The 16,743-nt window shown below is 38.9% G+C and overlaps 1 protein-coding gene across 6 annotated transcripts in view; it reads right to left on the bottom strand.

Annotated features, from left to right (window-relative positions):
* The window catches only part of Sgms1 (sphingomyelin synthase 1), a 318,450-nt gene that overhangs the window by 29,455 nt on the left and 272,252 nt on the right, over positions 1-16,743 (bottom strand). For all 6 annotated transcript variants that reach the window (XM_047552418.1, XM_047552417.1, XM_047552419.1 and 3 more), the window contains one exon: positions 8,434-9,286. In XM_047552418.1, the coding sequence (XP_047408374.1) occupies positions 8,434-9,074 (641 nt within the window). In that variant the 5' untranslated portion in view covers positions 9,075-9,286. The remainder of the gene's footprint in view (positions 1-8,433; positions 9,287-16,743) is intronic.

The raw sequence follows: 16,743 nt of genomic DNA, 5'->3' as shown, positions 1-16,743 counted from the left end.
GGCACAGTGGTACACACCTATAATCCCAGTTAATCAGGAGAGGCTTAGGTAGAGAGAATCGTGAATTCAAGGCCAGCCTCTGCAACTTAGTGAGATCTTGTCTCAATATAAAAAATATAAAGGGCTGTGGATGAAGCTCAATGGTAAAGCGTCCCCAGGGAAGGCAAAAAAAAAAAAAAAAAAAAATTGGATTATGATTAGACATCACTAATGGTAAAAGAGAAAACTTGGGCATGGTATAAAATACAAGGCAAAAATAAAACCACTTAAATATACACATTTAAGAGCATACAGAGAAAAAGATAAAAAAGGATATGAACCCAAATGTTAGCATTATTTATCTCTGGTAAGATTATAACTTTTTTCTATGTATTTATTGTCTTAGTTCATTTCTGTTGTTGTTGTTGTTAGTATAACAAAATACCTGAGATCAGGTAATTTGTAGGGAAATGAAGTTTATTTGGCTCATGGTTCTGGAGGTTGGGAAGTACAAGAACAAGCTGCTGGCCTGAGGGCCTATTTGCTGTACCATAACATGGTGGAGGTCATCACAAGGTGAAACAGCAAGTAGACTAGCTTGGGTGTCTCTTCCTCTTCTTAGAAAGATGCTAAGCCATGATGGGGGCCTCATCCTCAGATCTCACCTAATCCTAATTAAGTCCCAAAGGCCCCATCTCCAATCATTAACAATCATCTCATATCATTAACATATGAACTGGGGATTGAGTTCCCAGCGTGTACTTTTGGAGGACACATTTGAACAATTATCGTTTATCAATATTTTCTAACCTACCTATTAGCAAGATGCATTACTTCAGTTTTCTTTAGTGCTATAAATTAAAATTAACTCATAAAAACTATCACTTTTGGTATCTCTGTGTTGTTTTACTCTCTCTCCATTTTATCCTGTTGAAAGCCTCTTAAAATGCTTACAGTATCTTAAAAGCCAAATTGCTGGGATTACTGAATTTTGGGGCTATCCAGGGTGAATCCAGTTTCCCTACAATTCCTAGGGCTTAGACTAATATTTAGGTCATGAGATCTAAAATGATAAAAATCAGAAAAAGTGGCAGCAGATGAAACCACCAGTCACCTAAGGTGAGAGGAAGAAGCAAGGAATAATTGGGTATTGAATGTGCCATTCAGTCCCTAGGGCATTCATCCTCCCAATGTCCCTCGTAAAAGAGGAGAGAAGAGAGGAGACCACGCAAAGGATCATGGCCCTGACTCAGAACCCAGAGAGATGATGGGCCAAAATCAAAGGGAGGGGAGAAAACTTGACAGAAACAGAAAGAATGAAATTGGACATACCTGTCCAGTGGAGAAACAGGAAAGGGGATTTCCCAGACTGGAGGTGAGTAGGAACCATGCCACACCTGGGAGGCGACAGCACGGCAGCAGTCAACTAGGAGAAAGTTAAGAACATTTTCTGCAATATTTAGGATCAGCAAGATGTGACAGCTATCAAGGCTGGCTGGTCCAACCTAGGGCACATGCATGTGTCTTCTAGATGGAACATAACACATAAACCTTATAACCAAGAAACTGAACTGCTCCGTTTTTATTCTATTTTTCCTATGCATATGGAATCTGTGCCACTGTATCTGCTAAGAAAGGACACTTTCAGAGAACAAAGCTTGTTATACCAGGATTATTATACCTTATTATACCAGCTTATTATGCCAGGATTTCCAGACTGGGTTCATATTAAGAAGTCTTCATTCTCCAATGAATGCTGCTGTGATATGGGGGCAAGCCAACAGCTTCTCCTAGTCTTGGTTACCTTCTCTGAGAAGTGAGTGTAACACTACTAATTTTAAGGACTGACTAAACCAAATGTCACAATGCATGTAAAAAAATATTGTTACTACAACATCAGCTAGTTTGGAACTTGTCTCTTGAATAGGATGAAAATGGTTTTTGACAAAACAGATGAAAAGGAACAGAATAAAAGACAGCAGAGTAGGTGCAGAAACATGTGTAGAGGGGAGAGACAATGCTTAAGTTCCTACTTGCTTTATTGCTAGAGAAGAATATGACAGCCAATTAAATAATGGCAGTTATCCAAAAAAGCTGCAGTAACACGAGGGAATTTTGTCCTCCTTAGTTTTATACTTGGAAACAGCATGAACGACACACTTGGAAAAGCTGAGACATTACTGCAAAAGCAAACAAAATTCCCCAGGACATAACCTCTATATAAATATGCAATGTTCTGCCCCATGCTGCATCCCTAGCACATAGTCTCTAATAATTCCTGGTAACTAACTAAATATGAAGATGCCCCAAAGTTCCATTACAGACTAGCCTTCTGGTCCACTACAGTATAATTTATAAGAAAGTGAAATGACCTTAGTAAAAGTTCTCCTGAAACTTGGAAAACAAACTATTGAACAGGAATCTGGAAAGACCTGCTCCACATCAAATGCTCCACATTAGTAAGTGCTTTTAAGAACTTTACTTAATCATAACCATCAAAGACATAAAACAATGAAAAAATGTTGACAGTATCTGTGCTCATAAAGTACCCTGGGGATTAGAAGAGGAATGAGCAAGTACTTTGATTCAATCAACTTAATGTGAAAAAAAAAAAAAAAAAAAAAAAAAAAAGAAGCATTGATGGAATTAAAATAGGGTAAAATGAAAGATAAATGTTAGTGGAGAGTCTAGTCTGTTAAATAAAACACAACCCAAAACAATCAGATTAGCATCTGACAGAAGCAGTTGTAATCAACCCAAATATTCTGTCCTTGGGAATTAGATTCCAGTCACACAAGAGAGGAAAATGCTATAGGGTTTTATGTTGGCAAAAACCCACCTAACAAATAAGGCCCCCCAAAGCACAGCCTTTATCAGAGGTTTAAATATGGTTTTATGTTGGCAGAAATCTACCTAACAGACAAGGGCTCCAAAACCACAGCCTTCATCAGAAGTAAAAATATTAAATAAGGCTGGAGGTATAGCTCAGTGGTGAAGGACACACTTAGCATGTGCAAGGCCCTGGGCTCAATCACTAGCACCAAATAAAAAAATTAATTAATTAAATAAAATTTTAAAATGACAACAAAATAAGTGCTTACTAAAGTAATCTCTGAACATAAAATATACAATGCCAGTAAACATCTAAAAATCCATCCCAGTACTCTCAAAATACACTCTCAGAAAAGCCATACTGGAAGACTATTTGTTCCTTCCTGCCAGATCAACAAAGGCCCCAGAAACATTCCTAAATACAGATGTTACAGAAAGCCTTAGGCAGGATCTGCCCACCCCTTCCCTTTGGCATGGGTTTAGTTTTCAAAGAATCCACTCAGTGACCACTTTCACCCCACCAGCCTCACTATGTCTCTTCCAAGTGTTTATGCCAAAATGTTCTACCCCATCCCCCAAATACCTCTACCACTAAGCTCTGTCAAATGTTCAAGGGCTCCATTTCCTTTTTCTAAAACAATTTTCACCACCAATGGACCAACATAGCCTTCAATATTTAAGGAATTTTTATACACTCTGTTCCACAATCCCCAAATGACTTATACTGCTCTTTTTGGGAAAATGTCTTACCCCAACAAAAAAAATGAGAGGCAGGTGTAAATGCAACAGACGCCAGGACTTCTAGAAAGAGTTCATTCCTTCCCATCACTCACATAACATCCACTGGACAAACATTACATGAATCGAGTCAACCACCTGGAGTTCTGCAGTAGTATTCTATTCAGTCCTCCTGCTTCAAACTTTGCTTCCCTGTTCTCTAGACTGCAGACACAGTCATTCTTTCAAGATATAAATCTGCTCACATCCTCCTCCTCTAATGACTTAACATATGAAACAAAATCCCAACTCTGGTGGTTCCACAATGCCCTGAAGGAACCACCACCCATACTGCATGAGTCCCCAACTCCACCAATTCCAGGGCCCCAGACCCTTGGGTGCTCCTCAAGGAACTCTGCACCTGCTGGGTCTCCTGCCTGTACTACTCTTCCCCTGAAAACCCCCATGCCACTCTCTCATGTGATTCAGGTATCTGCTCAACTTCACTTCATTACTCACTTCATCTTAAATCCCATCCCATCCCACCATCTCCAACACTTGCCCTTTACACTCCTTTATTTTTCTCCATTTTCCTTACACTAGTTTTTATCATATATTCATTTGTTTACTGCCACTTCATCCCAGCCAGAAGATAAGCTTCATGAGAACACCAGGTCCCCTGATCAATTACCATCTACAGGGTCTACAAGTACCTGGCACATAGTAAGTTGCTCAGTGAACACAAGTTGAATGAACAAATACATTTTAAAGGAGCATTTTCTGTGTTTCTATGTGCCAGGCTCTATACCAGGCAGCAGGATATAACGATGAATGATGAACAAGATCTAGTCTTTTCTTTGAGAAACTTAAAATCTAGTGTGAAGGAGGCATACATACAACTAATAGAATGAAATATGCTACTAGCTAGTTCAAGGAGAACTATGGAATGGAATAGCTAGAGGTTAGGTAGGCCAGCTGGGGAATGGATCATGAAGAACCCTGAGCCTCAGTCTGAGGAATTGGTTCTCCACACCGACCAGGAATGCAATGAGGAGACATCTCTGAAATTAGAATTGACATAGCTAGACCAGACTCACCTAAGTGACTGTATAAAAGGAAATGAGGAGACTTCTTATGTTTCTAATAAATGCCACTGGTTAGAAAGGAAGGAGAAAAGCTTGGAAAATTTTAAGCTAGCATATTTGGCTTCAGACAAGTTGAGTTTGAGGTATCCTGATCACCATACTCGGTCATAATCATTTCTCTAGTGACTAGAAAACCTTTGGCGTGGATATTCTGCCGTCTGCTCCTTGGCCTCTCTGGGGTTTACAACGTCCTGACAGTGGAGGCACACATATCACACATCGGTGCCACTGTGTTAGCCACGACTTAGCCATGCAAGATCTTTCAGTCTTCAGGATTTTTCAAATCTGTGTGCTTAATATATTCTTTATCATGCTTTCTTAAAACAAGGGATACCTGTTTTGCAGTGAAGTCTGACACAAATGCAGAGATTCCCAGGAATTTTTCCTAGTCAGTGGCTTGAAAGTCCAACTCTAAATGGGGAGACAACATTATTTACAATTTTAAAAATCAAAGAAGCTCTCAAGGACAGGCATTATTGTTGCTTTCCACTTCTCAATGTCATGGAAATCCCACGTGGATATATGCTTATATAAACATATATACATCCAGACATGAGGGAAGATGTGAAGAATGAAAAAGGGGAAATTAAGCACAATAAAACAGAACCTATGTTTAACAGTCAAGAACTGTATACACATGAGGATAGTACCAAATGTCACAATTTAAGCACCAAGGTTCACCAGCATCTCCAAGATCTAGGTACTGGGTTTTTTTTTTTTTTGTTGTTGTTGTTTTTTTTGCGGTACTGGGAATCGAACTCAGGGCCTTGTGCTTGCGAGGCAAACACTCTACCAGCTGAGCTATCTCCCCAGCCCGGTACAGGGTATTTTGTTGGGCGATGTTAGCTAAATTACAGAGGTCTCACTCTACAATTGTAAGTCATCCTCTATAGCTTCATTCTGTTTCTTCTCTGAAAAGTAGAGGATACAAAAGTAAGATGGAATATGTTGATTTTTTTAAAGGGCTCTAGGATTTTTAAAATCAAAGTCAAGAGGCCCTTTTGGGAATTAACATCCAAACAGGTTTAATTCTGAGGAACTGAGTAAAATGTGCTATTAAGTGACAAACATCCTAGTGGATGATGGGGAGACAGGTTGAAACTCAGGAGAGTCAAACACAAAAAAGAGGGAGCAGTTAACTCTGCTCCATAGAATAGAATACTCCATAACCAGAGGATCCATTTCCTCAAAATGCTGGAAAAATAAAACTGTTATACTGTAATATGTAATTAACTAGCAACGAGGGAACTCTGACACTACAAGATTTAAAATTTAAATTAAAATCTTTTTAACCTTAATGAGAGCCAGGGAAATGCAGTTCATCAATACCTACTGCTTGATGCATCAGTCTATACCTTCTTGCCCCTTACAAGTCTGGTGGGCCACACACACTCATGAGAGATCACAAGGAACAAGATGGGACAGCAGGGGTGTGACCCAGTAGAAGGACAGGGACAGGGATATTTAGGACAAGAGTTTATTTGCTTCCTGCATCCCTATCTCTCCAGAAGTGGAAACCAGAGGGAGGTCTCCACCTTCCGGTCCCCGACTGGGGATTGAACCTAGGGTCTCAAACAGATGAAGCAAGCATTTTGCCACTAAGCTATACCCCCACTTCTTTTCAAATATTTTATTTTGAGACAGGGTCTTGCTAAGTTGCTGAGGCTGGCCTCTAACTTGTGACCCTCCTGCCTCAGCCTCCCAGAGCAGCTGGGATCACAGGCATGCACCACCATCCATGGTTCAAAGAGAACTTTTAAGAATTCTTAGTTGGATACATTCTGGACAAAAACACTCTGAAGCTGAGTGGCATATCCAGTAATGTTAAAGTCAAAGAATACATGGTTGCCTAAGACAACAGAAATTTAGACTTGAGGGGATCTTATTTTCTCTCTGAGAAAAAGAAGGCTCCTGATATTTAGGGATCCATCCAAGCCACCTAGCAATTTAGGCCCTGGCTGGGCTGGAACCCAGCTGCCTGCATCCCAGCACTGGATTAATTTTATAGAAAACACAAATAAGCTAGTTTATTGCTAAACAAGTTAAATATACAAGTGTCAGCAGTATTGGCAATAAGTACCAGAAAAATACAAAATTAGAAAGTGTACAATTTCAGGAAAATCTCTTGCAGGGAAAAATACAAATATTTAAAAGAAAATAATCCTATACTGGGGATACTTCCTTTGAACAAGAATAAACTTATTTAAAAGTCACAGTTCTGTGAGAGTCATGGTCTGATTTACTCAAACACTCAGGAAACAAACACACAAACAAAAACAAAACAACAAATATCAGGGGGGGAAAAAAAAAAAAAAAAAACCAGGAAGCATAACTTGAGTTAATCTTGCCTTTGCAGAGGAGAAGTACTGGCAATTCCCCTGCAATGGGTTTTTAGGGAAAAAAGTTACAAAGTCAAAAAGTTTATAAGACAAAAGCAGAACTGAAGTTTGGCAGCCAAAAGAATACTTTTAAGGAGTTCTGAGCATTCATATTTCTAAAGACTATTCCATTCCTTCCTCTAGCCTCTCAAAATTAAAGCAATAGAAAGAGCTCTTCGACCAAATCAAATGCAGCACAGATCATTAGTTTTATTTCAGTTTCTGCTTAAACTTTAGGATTGCCAAACGAGCCCCAAATAAACACTGGCTACTTCAATGACTTTCTCTATCAAGGTTAAGACAGTTCTTCCCTGGCCAGGAGTTAGCAAGGGTCATCATTTCCATGTAATATATAAAATAAAGCAAAACAAAACTCAAACATTTTTAATAAAAGACCAGAAAAAAAAAAAAAAAAAAGCATCATTTCTGTCAGAGACAGTTCCACATAAACTCTATATCCACAATTGATTTTCTTGAGTTAGGGGTGATTTCTTTAATACCTACACTGTAAGTCATGAAACAGTCCACCAAGAGAAACCGAACTTCCTCAATGAATGGCTTCCAGAACCCCACACAGGGGAGTCTTGAAGACATTTCACTCGGAGGAAAGTCAGACACCAATGACAAGGGCATTAATTAACAAGGATAAGTGCTTACCCAGGTAAATGGTTTTGAAAGTCTATGTTGAGTTTAGAGCTTGGAACCTGAAAACCACTTGCATGCACACAAAACTAAATGGTGGTGCCTATTCACAACCTGAGAGACTTGAATGAACAGTCACACACTGCTTTAATTGCCACAAACCAAACAAGGCAAAATAATACAGGTTCCTCCACATTCCACCTATCCAAAGTCACATCCTGAGGATATCATTTTCCCAACAACCCAAGCCACTGTCAAATACCTGTTCTGAACTCTATGTGTCAAAAGTCTTTCAATATGTATTGGTAAGGCTCCATGTCTGACTACATGTGGGGAAAACTATCCCCACCATTTACAATGTGTAGGCCAACTGCCAACAATTTACTTAATGAGTTTATAACACCAAGACTAGGTGGTTTATCTGCTGTTCATCAGCCTGTACTCTCTGAAAGATGTCGGAAGGTTTTCTTTCTTGTTAAATGAAAGCAGAACATCACCTCTCACAGTCCTAGTCATGATGCTGTATGAATCTTGCACAAAACAGGGAACAAACACAACATTTTCTTAAAGCTATCAGAGCTTTAGTTAGCTCAACAGGATATGTGATTAAAAAATGAAAGAAAAAGGAATTCAAATGCTTTGATTCCAACTGCTTGATAAATTTCACTTCCAAATAATTACTAGATGTCTGCAGTGAAAACCCCTCTTTCGTCACATCTTAGAGCTTTGACTTTACTTACTTGTATTTTAAGAGCAGCCATTGAATTAACCAGAGTCCTACAAGGATCATGCCGTTAATTTCACAAATAGAAAAGGCCCACTGCACCCGGTTAAAATGGTCAAAAAACGTGTCCGGTAGTGGAGGCTGCACCTCCTTAGGAGGCACTCGTTCATGGACGACCGAGATCATCACTGTGGTGAGAACAAAACAGGAAAGTGCGTAAAGGAAGGCCAGAAAAGTCTTGCCCCACTCCATGGGGTACTGGGAGCGCTCCAGTTCTGGCATGGGGATCTTTATCATCTCTTTCCTATACCCATTTGGCATCCCATTGGGTTTAATCTTGATGCTAAAGCTGCTGTCAGGGGTGGGGACATCTACGCCAATGTTGAGGTGCCCGTTGGCATGGCCGTTCTTGTGTGCTTCCATGTGGTGCTCCATTTTCAGGGTCTCTATCATGTCCAAGAGCCGCTGCCCGTTGTCAGAGGAAACTCGGCACAAGGGGGGTTTTTTGAAATCCTCTTGGGTTAGGTTGATCAAATCCCGGCCTGTGAAATGTTCTAGAGGTTCACAGTATTCTGGCATAGCATTCTCCAGCAGCCAGTCTGCCACCTTCTTGGGTGACCAATAAACCACTTCCTTCATTGTACTGGCAGACGACATGCAGTCCCCAGCTTGCTCTCAGAGGTCAGCAGTCACTGCTCCTACAGGGCAGGACACTGTCCCTCCTTGGCTGGTTCATCCTGTTGTGCCTCATGAGTGGAGACTTGTTTGGCAAGATGGTCAGGGCAGTTTTTAAACACCTCATGTAGCTGTCCGGGGTTCCTGAGTGCCTGAGCATTCATTCACCTCATTTCTGAGCAGAATTCTTCCTTCTGTGGAAGCAAAAGAAAAGGTTAGGCTACTGGGATTTCCAATATTGACCTCTCCAAACTGCATGCACACAAAAATGAAAAGCCAGTTGTGAACTCCATAGTTTTCAAACATGTATGAGTTTCAGGGATCACCACTTTTCTGGTTATTAGTCTTTTCTGACAGAGCACTAACCTGGATCTGAGAAAGAATAAGGTCAGAGCACACATGTATTACAGGATCTTCAGTGGTGTACTTACTAAGGATAATTCGATAGTGCTTTGAACACTGCTGTACAGAGACCATTGATTCTCTTTGTTCTTAACTAAATGGTTCCTTGAGATAATTTGAAAGAATATGGCCAATTTATTTAATCCATCATTCTCTCTGGTGAAGAATGTTTAAAAATGTTTTTAATATGTGGCAACTTAAATAGATACCATAGAAGAAATCACAGAAATGCAGATTATCTGGCCCAATGATTTTACAGTTTTACAGCTTGAACCCCATTAGAGAATACCAAGAAAGCTGCCTGGGCTGAAGAGGGGAGGGATACAACTCTGCCTGCTCTGTTGATCTTTCCACTCCCAGCTCCTAGAGATTTCTGTGGAATGTGCCACGGTTTAAAACTACAGGATTTGATCCAACTCCCTCATCTATAAATGAAAACTCTTGACTTCTACCAAGGTCAAGGAACTTGCCTTTGGCCAAGGCGTAGCCTGTCTAGGAGAGTTACAGGTTAAATTTCTGAGCCCTGGTTCAGTGTATTTATTCATTAAAAATACTTAACAAGCTAAGTCACAATAATCACCTATAAAGGTACCAGTAGAGGAGATTCAAAAGAAAGATTTCAAAAATTTATAAATGTATGTATAAATTTATATAACTATATATTATGCCTTTAAGAAGAGAGACCACAGTTTGCATTTCCCATCCATAACCCATTATGTGAGCTTCAGTTCATTCATCTGTAAAATGGGGATGAGGATAACCAAAAATATTTCCTTCACAGGGTTTTACTGTCAGTAAAACCATATGTGAAAATTGATAGAACATATCCTAGCCCTAAAAGTAGTGATTTTCAAAAGGATCTGTTGGTATCCAGTACCCCTTTTATCCTTTCTCACACTGTCATCGATCATGTCCACCAGCCAGAGTCCACTTTATATCACTATGAAAAAACTATACCAGGGCTGGCTCTAGCTCACTGGCAGAGAGCTTGGCCAGCACATGTGGGGTCCTGGGTTCAGCCCCAGCACTAAAACAAAAGAAAATAAACAAAACAACCATAACTGTTTTCTTAAATGGTCAACATGTTAACTGAAAGAAAAAAAAAAAAAAAAAACCTTGCATAGAACTGGAGGTTTAAGAACTGGGAATCAATAATGACATTGTTTCCTTAATATATTTTTGTGGACTAATAATCTGAAAAAATGTTCTATGTTTAAAAAAAAATCCATAACCAACAAACCTAGGAATTGTGTACAGTAATCTCTCCAAGGTATAATAGTACACATTAGGATGTTAAATGCATGAGGGAATTCTCCAGTTTTTTTATTCGAAAATTCAAAATTATTTTTTTTTGTGGTGCTGGGGACTGAACCCAGGGCCTTGGGCATGCAAGGCAAACACTCTACCAGCTGAGCTATATCCCCAGCCTGAAATTCTCCAGTTCAAAAAAAATAAATAATTGCTAGGATTTCTCAAATTGACTTCATCCTAGCTATCATACTCTGTACCCCCTTTTCAATCCAACTCATCTCCACGGACTCTCAATCTGACTCTGGCATTGAGGATGGACAGCAGGTCTCCTTTCAATTTCCCAGTCCAAATAACAACCAATTAATGACAATAAAAACTTTAACAGATATTCCAGGCCCTGCAAAAGCACTGACTGTTTGTTCCCTCTTGTGGGCATCCGCAGTGCTACACACCTTTCTTATCACACCCTCCCCTGGTTAAGTTTCTGTCTAGAATCCCCCAGGAGGCTTAGGACAACTATGGAAGGGCTACAACCTTCAGCAGCCAAGTATCTCACACGCCCAGGGCTCAGCAGGTACCACTGCTCATTATCTTCAAAAATATTCCTCAGACCCTGCACCACATCATGGTTAATGGAAAACTAACTTACTGAAAATGCCACTGAGAGGGAAAACTGCTTTAAACCAATTTGGATGTTGCAGGAGAATAAGATGAGCATTTTCCAGAGAAAGACAGAAAACCAAAAGACCTCTGACCACCTGTCACCACCATAGAGGAACTTCCATTGCCATGGGAACTGCCCAGAGAGTGTCAAGGAAACATGCATGCCAGACAGAAGGTCACACAGGACAGGGATCTCCTCAGCATGAAGCCCAAGGCCTCTCCTTAAATACTCCTCAGCAGAATTAGGACAATACGTTGAAGTGACTATAAGAACTCTAAAGATAATCCTTAGTGGAGTGTCCTGGCCGAAGGGAAATGAACACAGGCTTCTCACCTAAGTTCTTCATTTTTCCCCTTGCCCAACACAGGAAGTTGGCCAGCATGGGAAACTCCCTTAGAACCACAGAGCCCACAGCACGGCCAAGGCACTGTTTCACTTCTCTCTGAGGGGAGAAGAGGCACGTATCTCTCCTCTTAAGAGATAATCAACTTTAAAATAATAACAATTAAAAAAAAGGTAGGAGGTAATTCAATGCAGGACCATCAAATATCCATCTGGTATGGCCAGCATTGTAAGCATCCATCTAAAAGAAGGAACACTAATCTTGAAAAGGTAAGACCTTCAAGCAGTTTCTGATGGCCAGAGGAACCCTTCAGAGATAGCAAGATTAATTAATGGCTTAAATTTCATAGTTAACGAGGACAAACAAAATCATTCCCTCAAGAAAGCCCCTGTGCTTCCTTTCAGTTTGGAACTCTTCATCTACTCCTCTTCAACAAGTCTAACAGCCTTCCTTTGGTCTTTAAGTTTCTTCTCTTCAAAGCCTTCCCTGGTCAGTCCATGTCATTGTTTTCCAACCCCTGAATTCCTACATTCCTACTGCCTGAGACACACCATAGAATTAACTATCTTGTGTGCATGATGTGGTCAAAAGTCATGAAAGTCAGGAACCGTGTAGTACCTAGAACCCAACTCAAGAGCAGAAGCCCCTTCCCTTCCTGATGCAGTCCTTTAACCACTCCTAGCCTCAGTTCTCTTCAGACAACAGCCTTAATTATCACCTTACCCACCTTGAACAGGCTCTGTGAGGATCCTCTATGAGGATTCAATCATCTAAAAAGAAGTTCTCCATAATGATTTGTTCTTTTCTTAATGTCCTCTCCCTTTCTAATGCTCAAATGGGCCCACAGTGACATTTCATAAATATTTACCAAAGATGCCACTTCTAAATGGCACTTCCAAAAGCCCAATCATTCTGACATGAGTAAAGATAGTCTCCGAATTTCATGAGAAAATAAACCTTTATTTTCAAGCAAGCTTTGAAGCTTGAAAATAAAGTCATAGATGCTATTTTCCTGCAGTTGATGCTGAAATTGTATGAAGGAGAAAAAGCTCATTTCTGTGGAAGTGAACTGCTAGACAGCTACTAGTACTTCAAAGGCTACTGCTAATGCTTGTTTAGAGACCCCAGAGCCTGGTAGCAGGGGTATAATAGTGAGAAGTTACTTTTCCCAGGACTCATAAGCTCAATTTAGATATATTTTGGCATTTCTAAAAAGGGACAAAGCATTTCATACCTAAACCCAAAAGGTGTATGGTCAGCAGGGCTAGGAAAGCAACTACCACCAACACCCAGAAAAGCCACCTTGAATCCATTATTGGGAGACTGTCAAGAAATCACATACACACCAAATTAGTAGACTTATGCCTCAGAATTAAGAAAAATTAATAGAAGAATAAAAACTGTAAATAAACTTGTACTCTCCAAAATATCACAGAATTTGGGAAACAGTAGATATACAGGAACTCTTATTCATCTGTGATTTTTAGAGAGAAATACCAAAGTCCAGGGAGTCTGTGATTTGTCTAAAATTTCATACACAGCAGAGCACTAAACTGAGAACCAAGATGTTCCTCAGCACTCCCCTGCCGTGAGGTCTTCAACAGTCTCCCAGATCTAAGCATGTGGGCAGAGTCTAGAAAGTCCTAAAAGGTGGTAGTGTCCTATAGAATAAAAGGTGAATAACAGCACATAATCACCACAGGTTCTAAGTTCAGGAGAACTTTCAATCTGATCTCAATGAAGTAAAAGTAGGCTAAATTCAATTTGGCTCCAATTCTTTAAATAGGTATTTTAGTCTTCAATGTTATAAAAGCCTTTAGATAATATGCTATGATGTGGCATAAACTATTTATAGATAATGATCAAGGGCAGCTCTCTAAAACAGAAAAATAAATTAAAGCAATTATTCTGGTAATGGAAAATCATTTAACCAATAAAAATCACTGAACAAATCACTTAGGAATGTTTGTTTATACTTCCCCAAAAGAATCCATTATGTTATAGTTGGGTGTGGTGGCACAGGCCTGTAATCCCAGCTACTTGGGCGGCTGCCGTGGGAGGATTGAAGTTTGACACCTGCCTGTGCAATTTAGCAAACCCCATCACAAAATAAAAATAAAGGAATAAATTAAAAGAACAGGAGACATAGCTCAGTGGCAGAGCACTTGCCTAGTATGCATGAGGACCTGGGTTCAATCCCTAGTACCACAACAACAAAAACCAAACAAATCTATTATATTGTCTCATTATTTGGCATTGTCTAGAAAAGTCAATTGTCTATAAAGCATTGTCTATAAAGCAGTGTTGTGCTAACAAAAACCTACCATCAGAATTACAAACTGAAAACATGAGTTTTTAAGAATTAAAATACCACAAAACACACCATACAATTATTGATGAAGAAATTTCTAGTTCTAAAGCTTGCTCTATCATTAACTTGCCCTCTGACTCCAGTACCTCAATTTCCTGAAATGTGATAACTTACTCCATCTACTTATTCCATTAGTAAAAAGAACTTACATATACCCAACAGAACTTTAAAACCAAAGTAATACATAAAAATATAGGAGAATAATAAACTGAGTGCAATTTATTCTTTCCTTGAAGACTAAATGGTCTTTTAAAATAAATGCCCTGAAATTAAGAACTGAATTTTCATGTTTTTTTTTTTTTTTAAAGCACAATGGACCCAAGATTGAACAAACACAGCTGGATGTCAATGAAGAAACTGCAAGGAAAAGATGGGGTTCCAGACGTTTCCAGATGCTGATAATGACAAGTGACAGTAGGAAATAGCACACAAAAGTCTTACATAGAGTAAACTAAATTTCCTGTCTCACTGATCAAAGGTCTGAAACAAAAACAAAAGCATCATGGAGGCTATACACGATTTTATTCTAATAGCTTATCATCAACTTAATTCAAGATCAAATTTTGGGTGGGCAGATGATACAGCTCACACTTTATTAAAAAAAAACTACCTATGGGTACTTTTTCAAAAGAGCAATAAAAATAAAGAATTTATATTGTTATTCTATGAAACGCTGGCTTTTTGTGAAGCTTCCTGTTCGTATAGAAGTGTTCACATCTACTAGAGCTTTACATAAAAGTCAGTTATAATAACCTAATTGACCTTTTATGGCAAAGCAGCCCACTGGTACACTCATAGGGGTTTAATCTCAGTTTGGATAGCTTCCGAGAGCTCTTCTTCAGTCTACATAAAGCTGTACATTTTCTTATTTAGCACTTGAAGAGTTAATTCAAACAAGCACAGTTCATAAAATTATACATATTTGAAGGACAAAAATAGAGTAACAGCCACACTGGTTTGGCTGAAAGACTTAAATATTTGTTTCAATCTACAGTTGGAAGTTTTAGATTACTTTTGATGCCTTAACCTTTAAACTAGACTTTATTTTAAACTACTATTACCTGCAGTGTTCACAATCCACAATCCAACTCTAGTTGGCAAATAAAAATCATCCCTTATGAAACAGGTTCCTTAAACTAAGTGCTGACCTACTTTGCTTGGATGTGAGAAGGGCTTGCTGCAGAGTACATATTTGTCTTTCAGGCCACTCAGGTTGTTAAGAGTATGGGCTATGAGAAGAGCCTCATTTGATGACATCTTTGTCTCCTCCAAACCTTGTCTATTTAATGGTGCTTAATATTTAGATTTCACAATATCTGAAATGCATTCCTTCTCAGAGGCTGCCCTATAACTTACCCAAATATTAGCCGCCCTTTTTATGCACCCTTCCCAAAATGTAGAAACTATATTGGAATGTGGTAGCCCTAAATGTGTCAGGGAAAAGAGATGATTTTTGGTTGCTTATAAACTAACAGGTGTGGTATGATGAAAAGAAACCACCCATAAGAATTGTACATCATATATCATGGTTCTAGCTGTTCCCTGAGGGGCATGAAATAAACAACCATTCCATCCACGTTAGAGTCCTATCACCAGTGAATTCTACCTCTCAGACCCTGAGACCCCATTTGTGTCACTTGTGAACAAGATGTATATATAAATATTTAGTAACCAGAAAATATAAAAATTATTACAGCAAATAAATAAAAAAACTAAAAGTTCTACAGTAGCAACTGATAATCATTATACAGCAGCATACTAAGCCTCCACTACAGATTGTACTACATTTCTATATTATAGTGATATACATTTATAGTTCTGAACTCACAAACAGGTTACCAAACAGAATATCATTCTTGTAAGAACATGTATTGTAAATATCATGAGACAAAAGTCCAAAAGCTGTTTATCATTTTCTTAACTATTACCTTTGGGTAGCAATTATGAAATAATTTTCTGGGTTTTTTTTCAATATTTTTAAATGTCTCTGATAAACACATTACTTGTGTTTGAAAAGGGAAAATGAATGCTCTTCTCTGAAGCATATTCTGTTTTTAAACATGCAGGCTGCATTGTAAAACTAAAAATAGATGCTGCCTACACTAGCTTTCTTTAAAAATATGAAACGAACTTGTAGGTTTCTCTAAATAGCCAGAACCTTTGCCCTCTATATATAATTAGGTTCCAAAAGCCTTCATATTCCCAAAACATAATGGTGCTGAGAGGCTGAGTTAAACTACTAACAAAAAAAGTTGAAATGCAAACCTAAGGACATGAAGAAATTCCAGTCTCAGACATTTCCCATCATGCCAGAGAGAAAAACAACAACAAACAGAATTTCAACTGTTTTATCAGTTAGATCTCCTTCAATACCCATCCACCCAGGCTGCTACAAAATGGGAAAGACCATTTGAAAACTGTTGTCATTACAATTAGGAAAACTTTGCATAGTTCTTTTGACAGCTAATCACTGTAGTTTTCCCATTGGATTTCCATCTTAGAACTTAATTACCAAAACCTCTGAAGATGATCTATTCCCACTCAACTGATCAGCTGCCTCTCTGTCTGAAGCCAGCAGGGCTATTTTCATATTTGCCTGGTTAATCGGCAGTACTTGGAC

Source organism: Sciurus carolinensis, chromosome 5 (assembly GCF_902686445.1).
Source record: "Sciurus carolinensis chromosome 5, mSciCar1.2, whole genome shotgun sequence".
Taxonomy (NCBI): Eukaryota; Metazoa; Chordata; class Mammalia; order Rodentia; family Sciuridae; genus Sciurus; species Sciurus carolinensis.
Note: the sequence above shows the minus strand (reverse complement) of the source record. Positions and strands in the feature narration are given on the sequence as shown.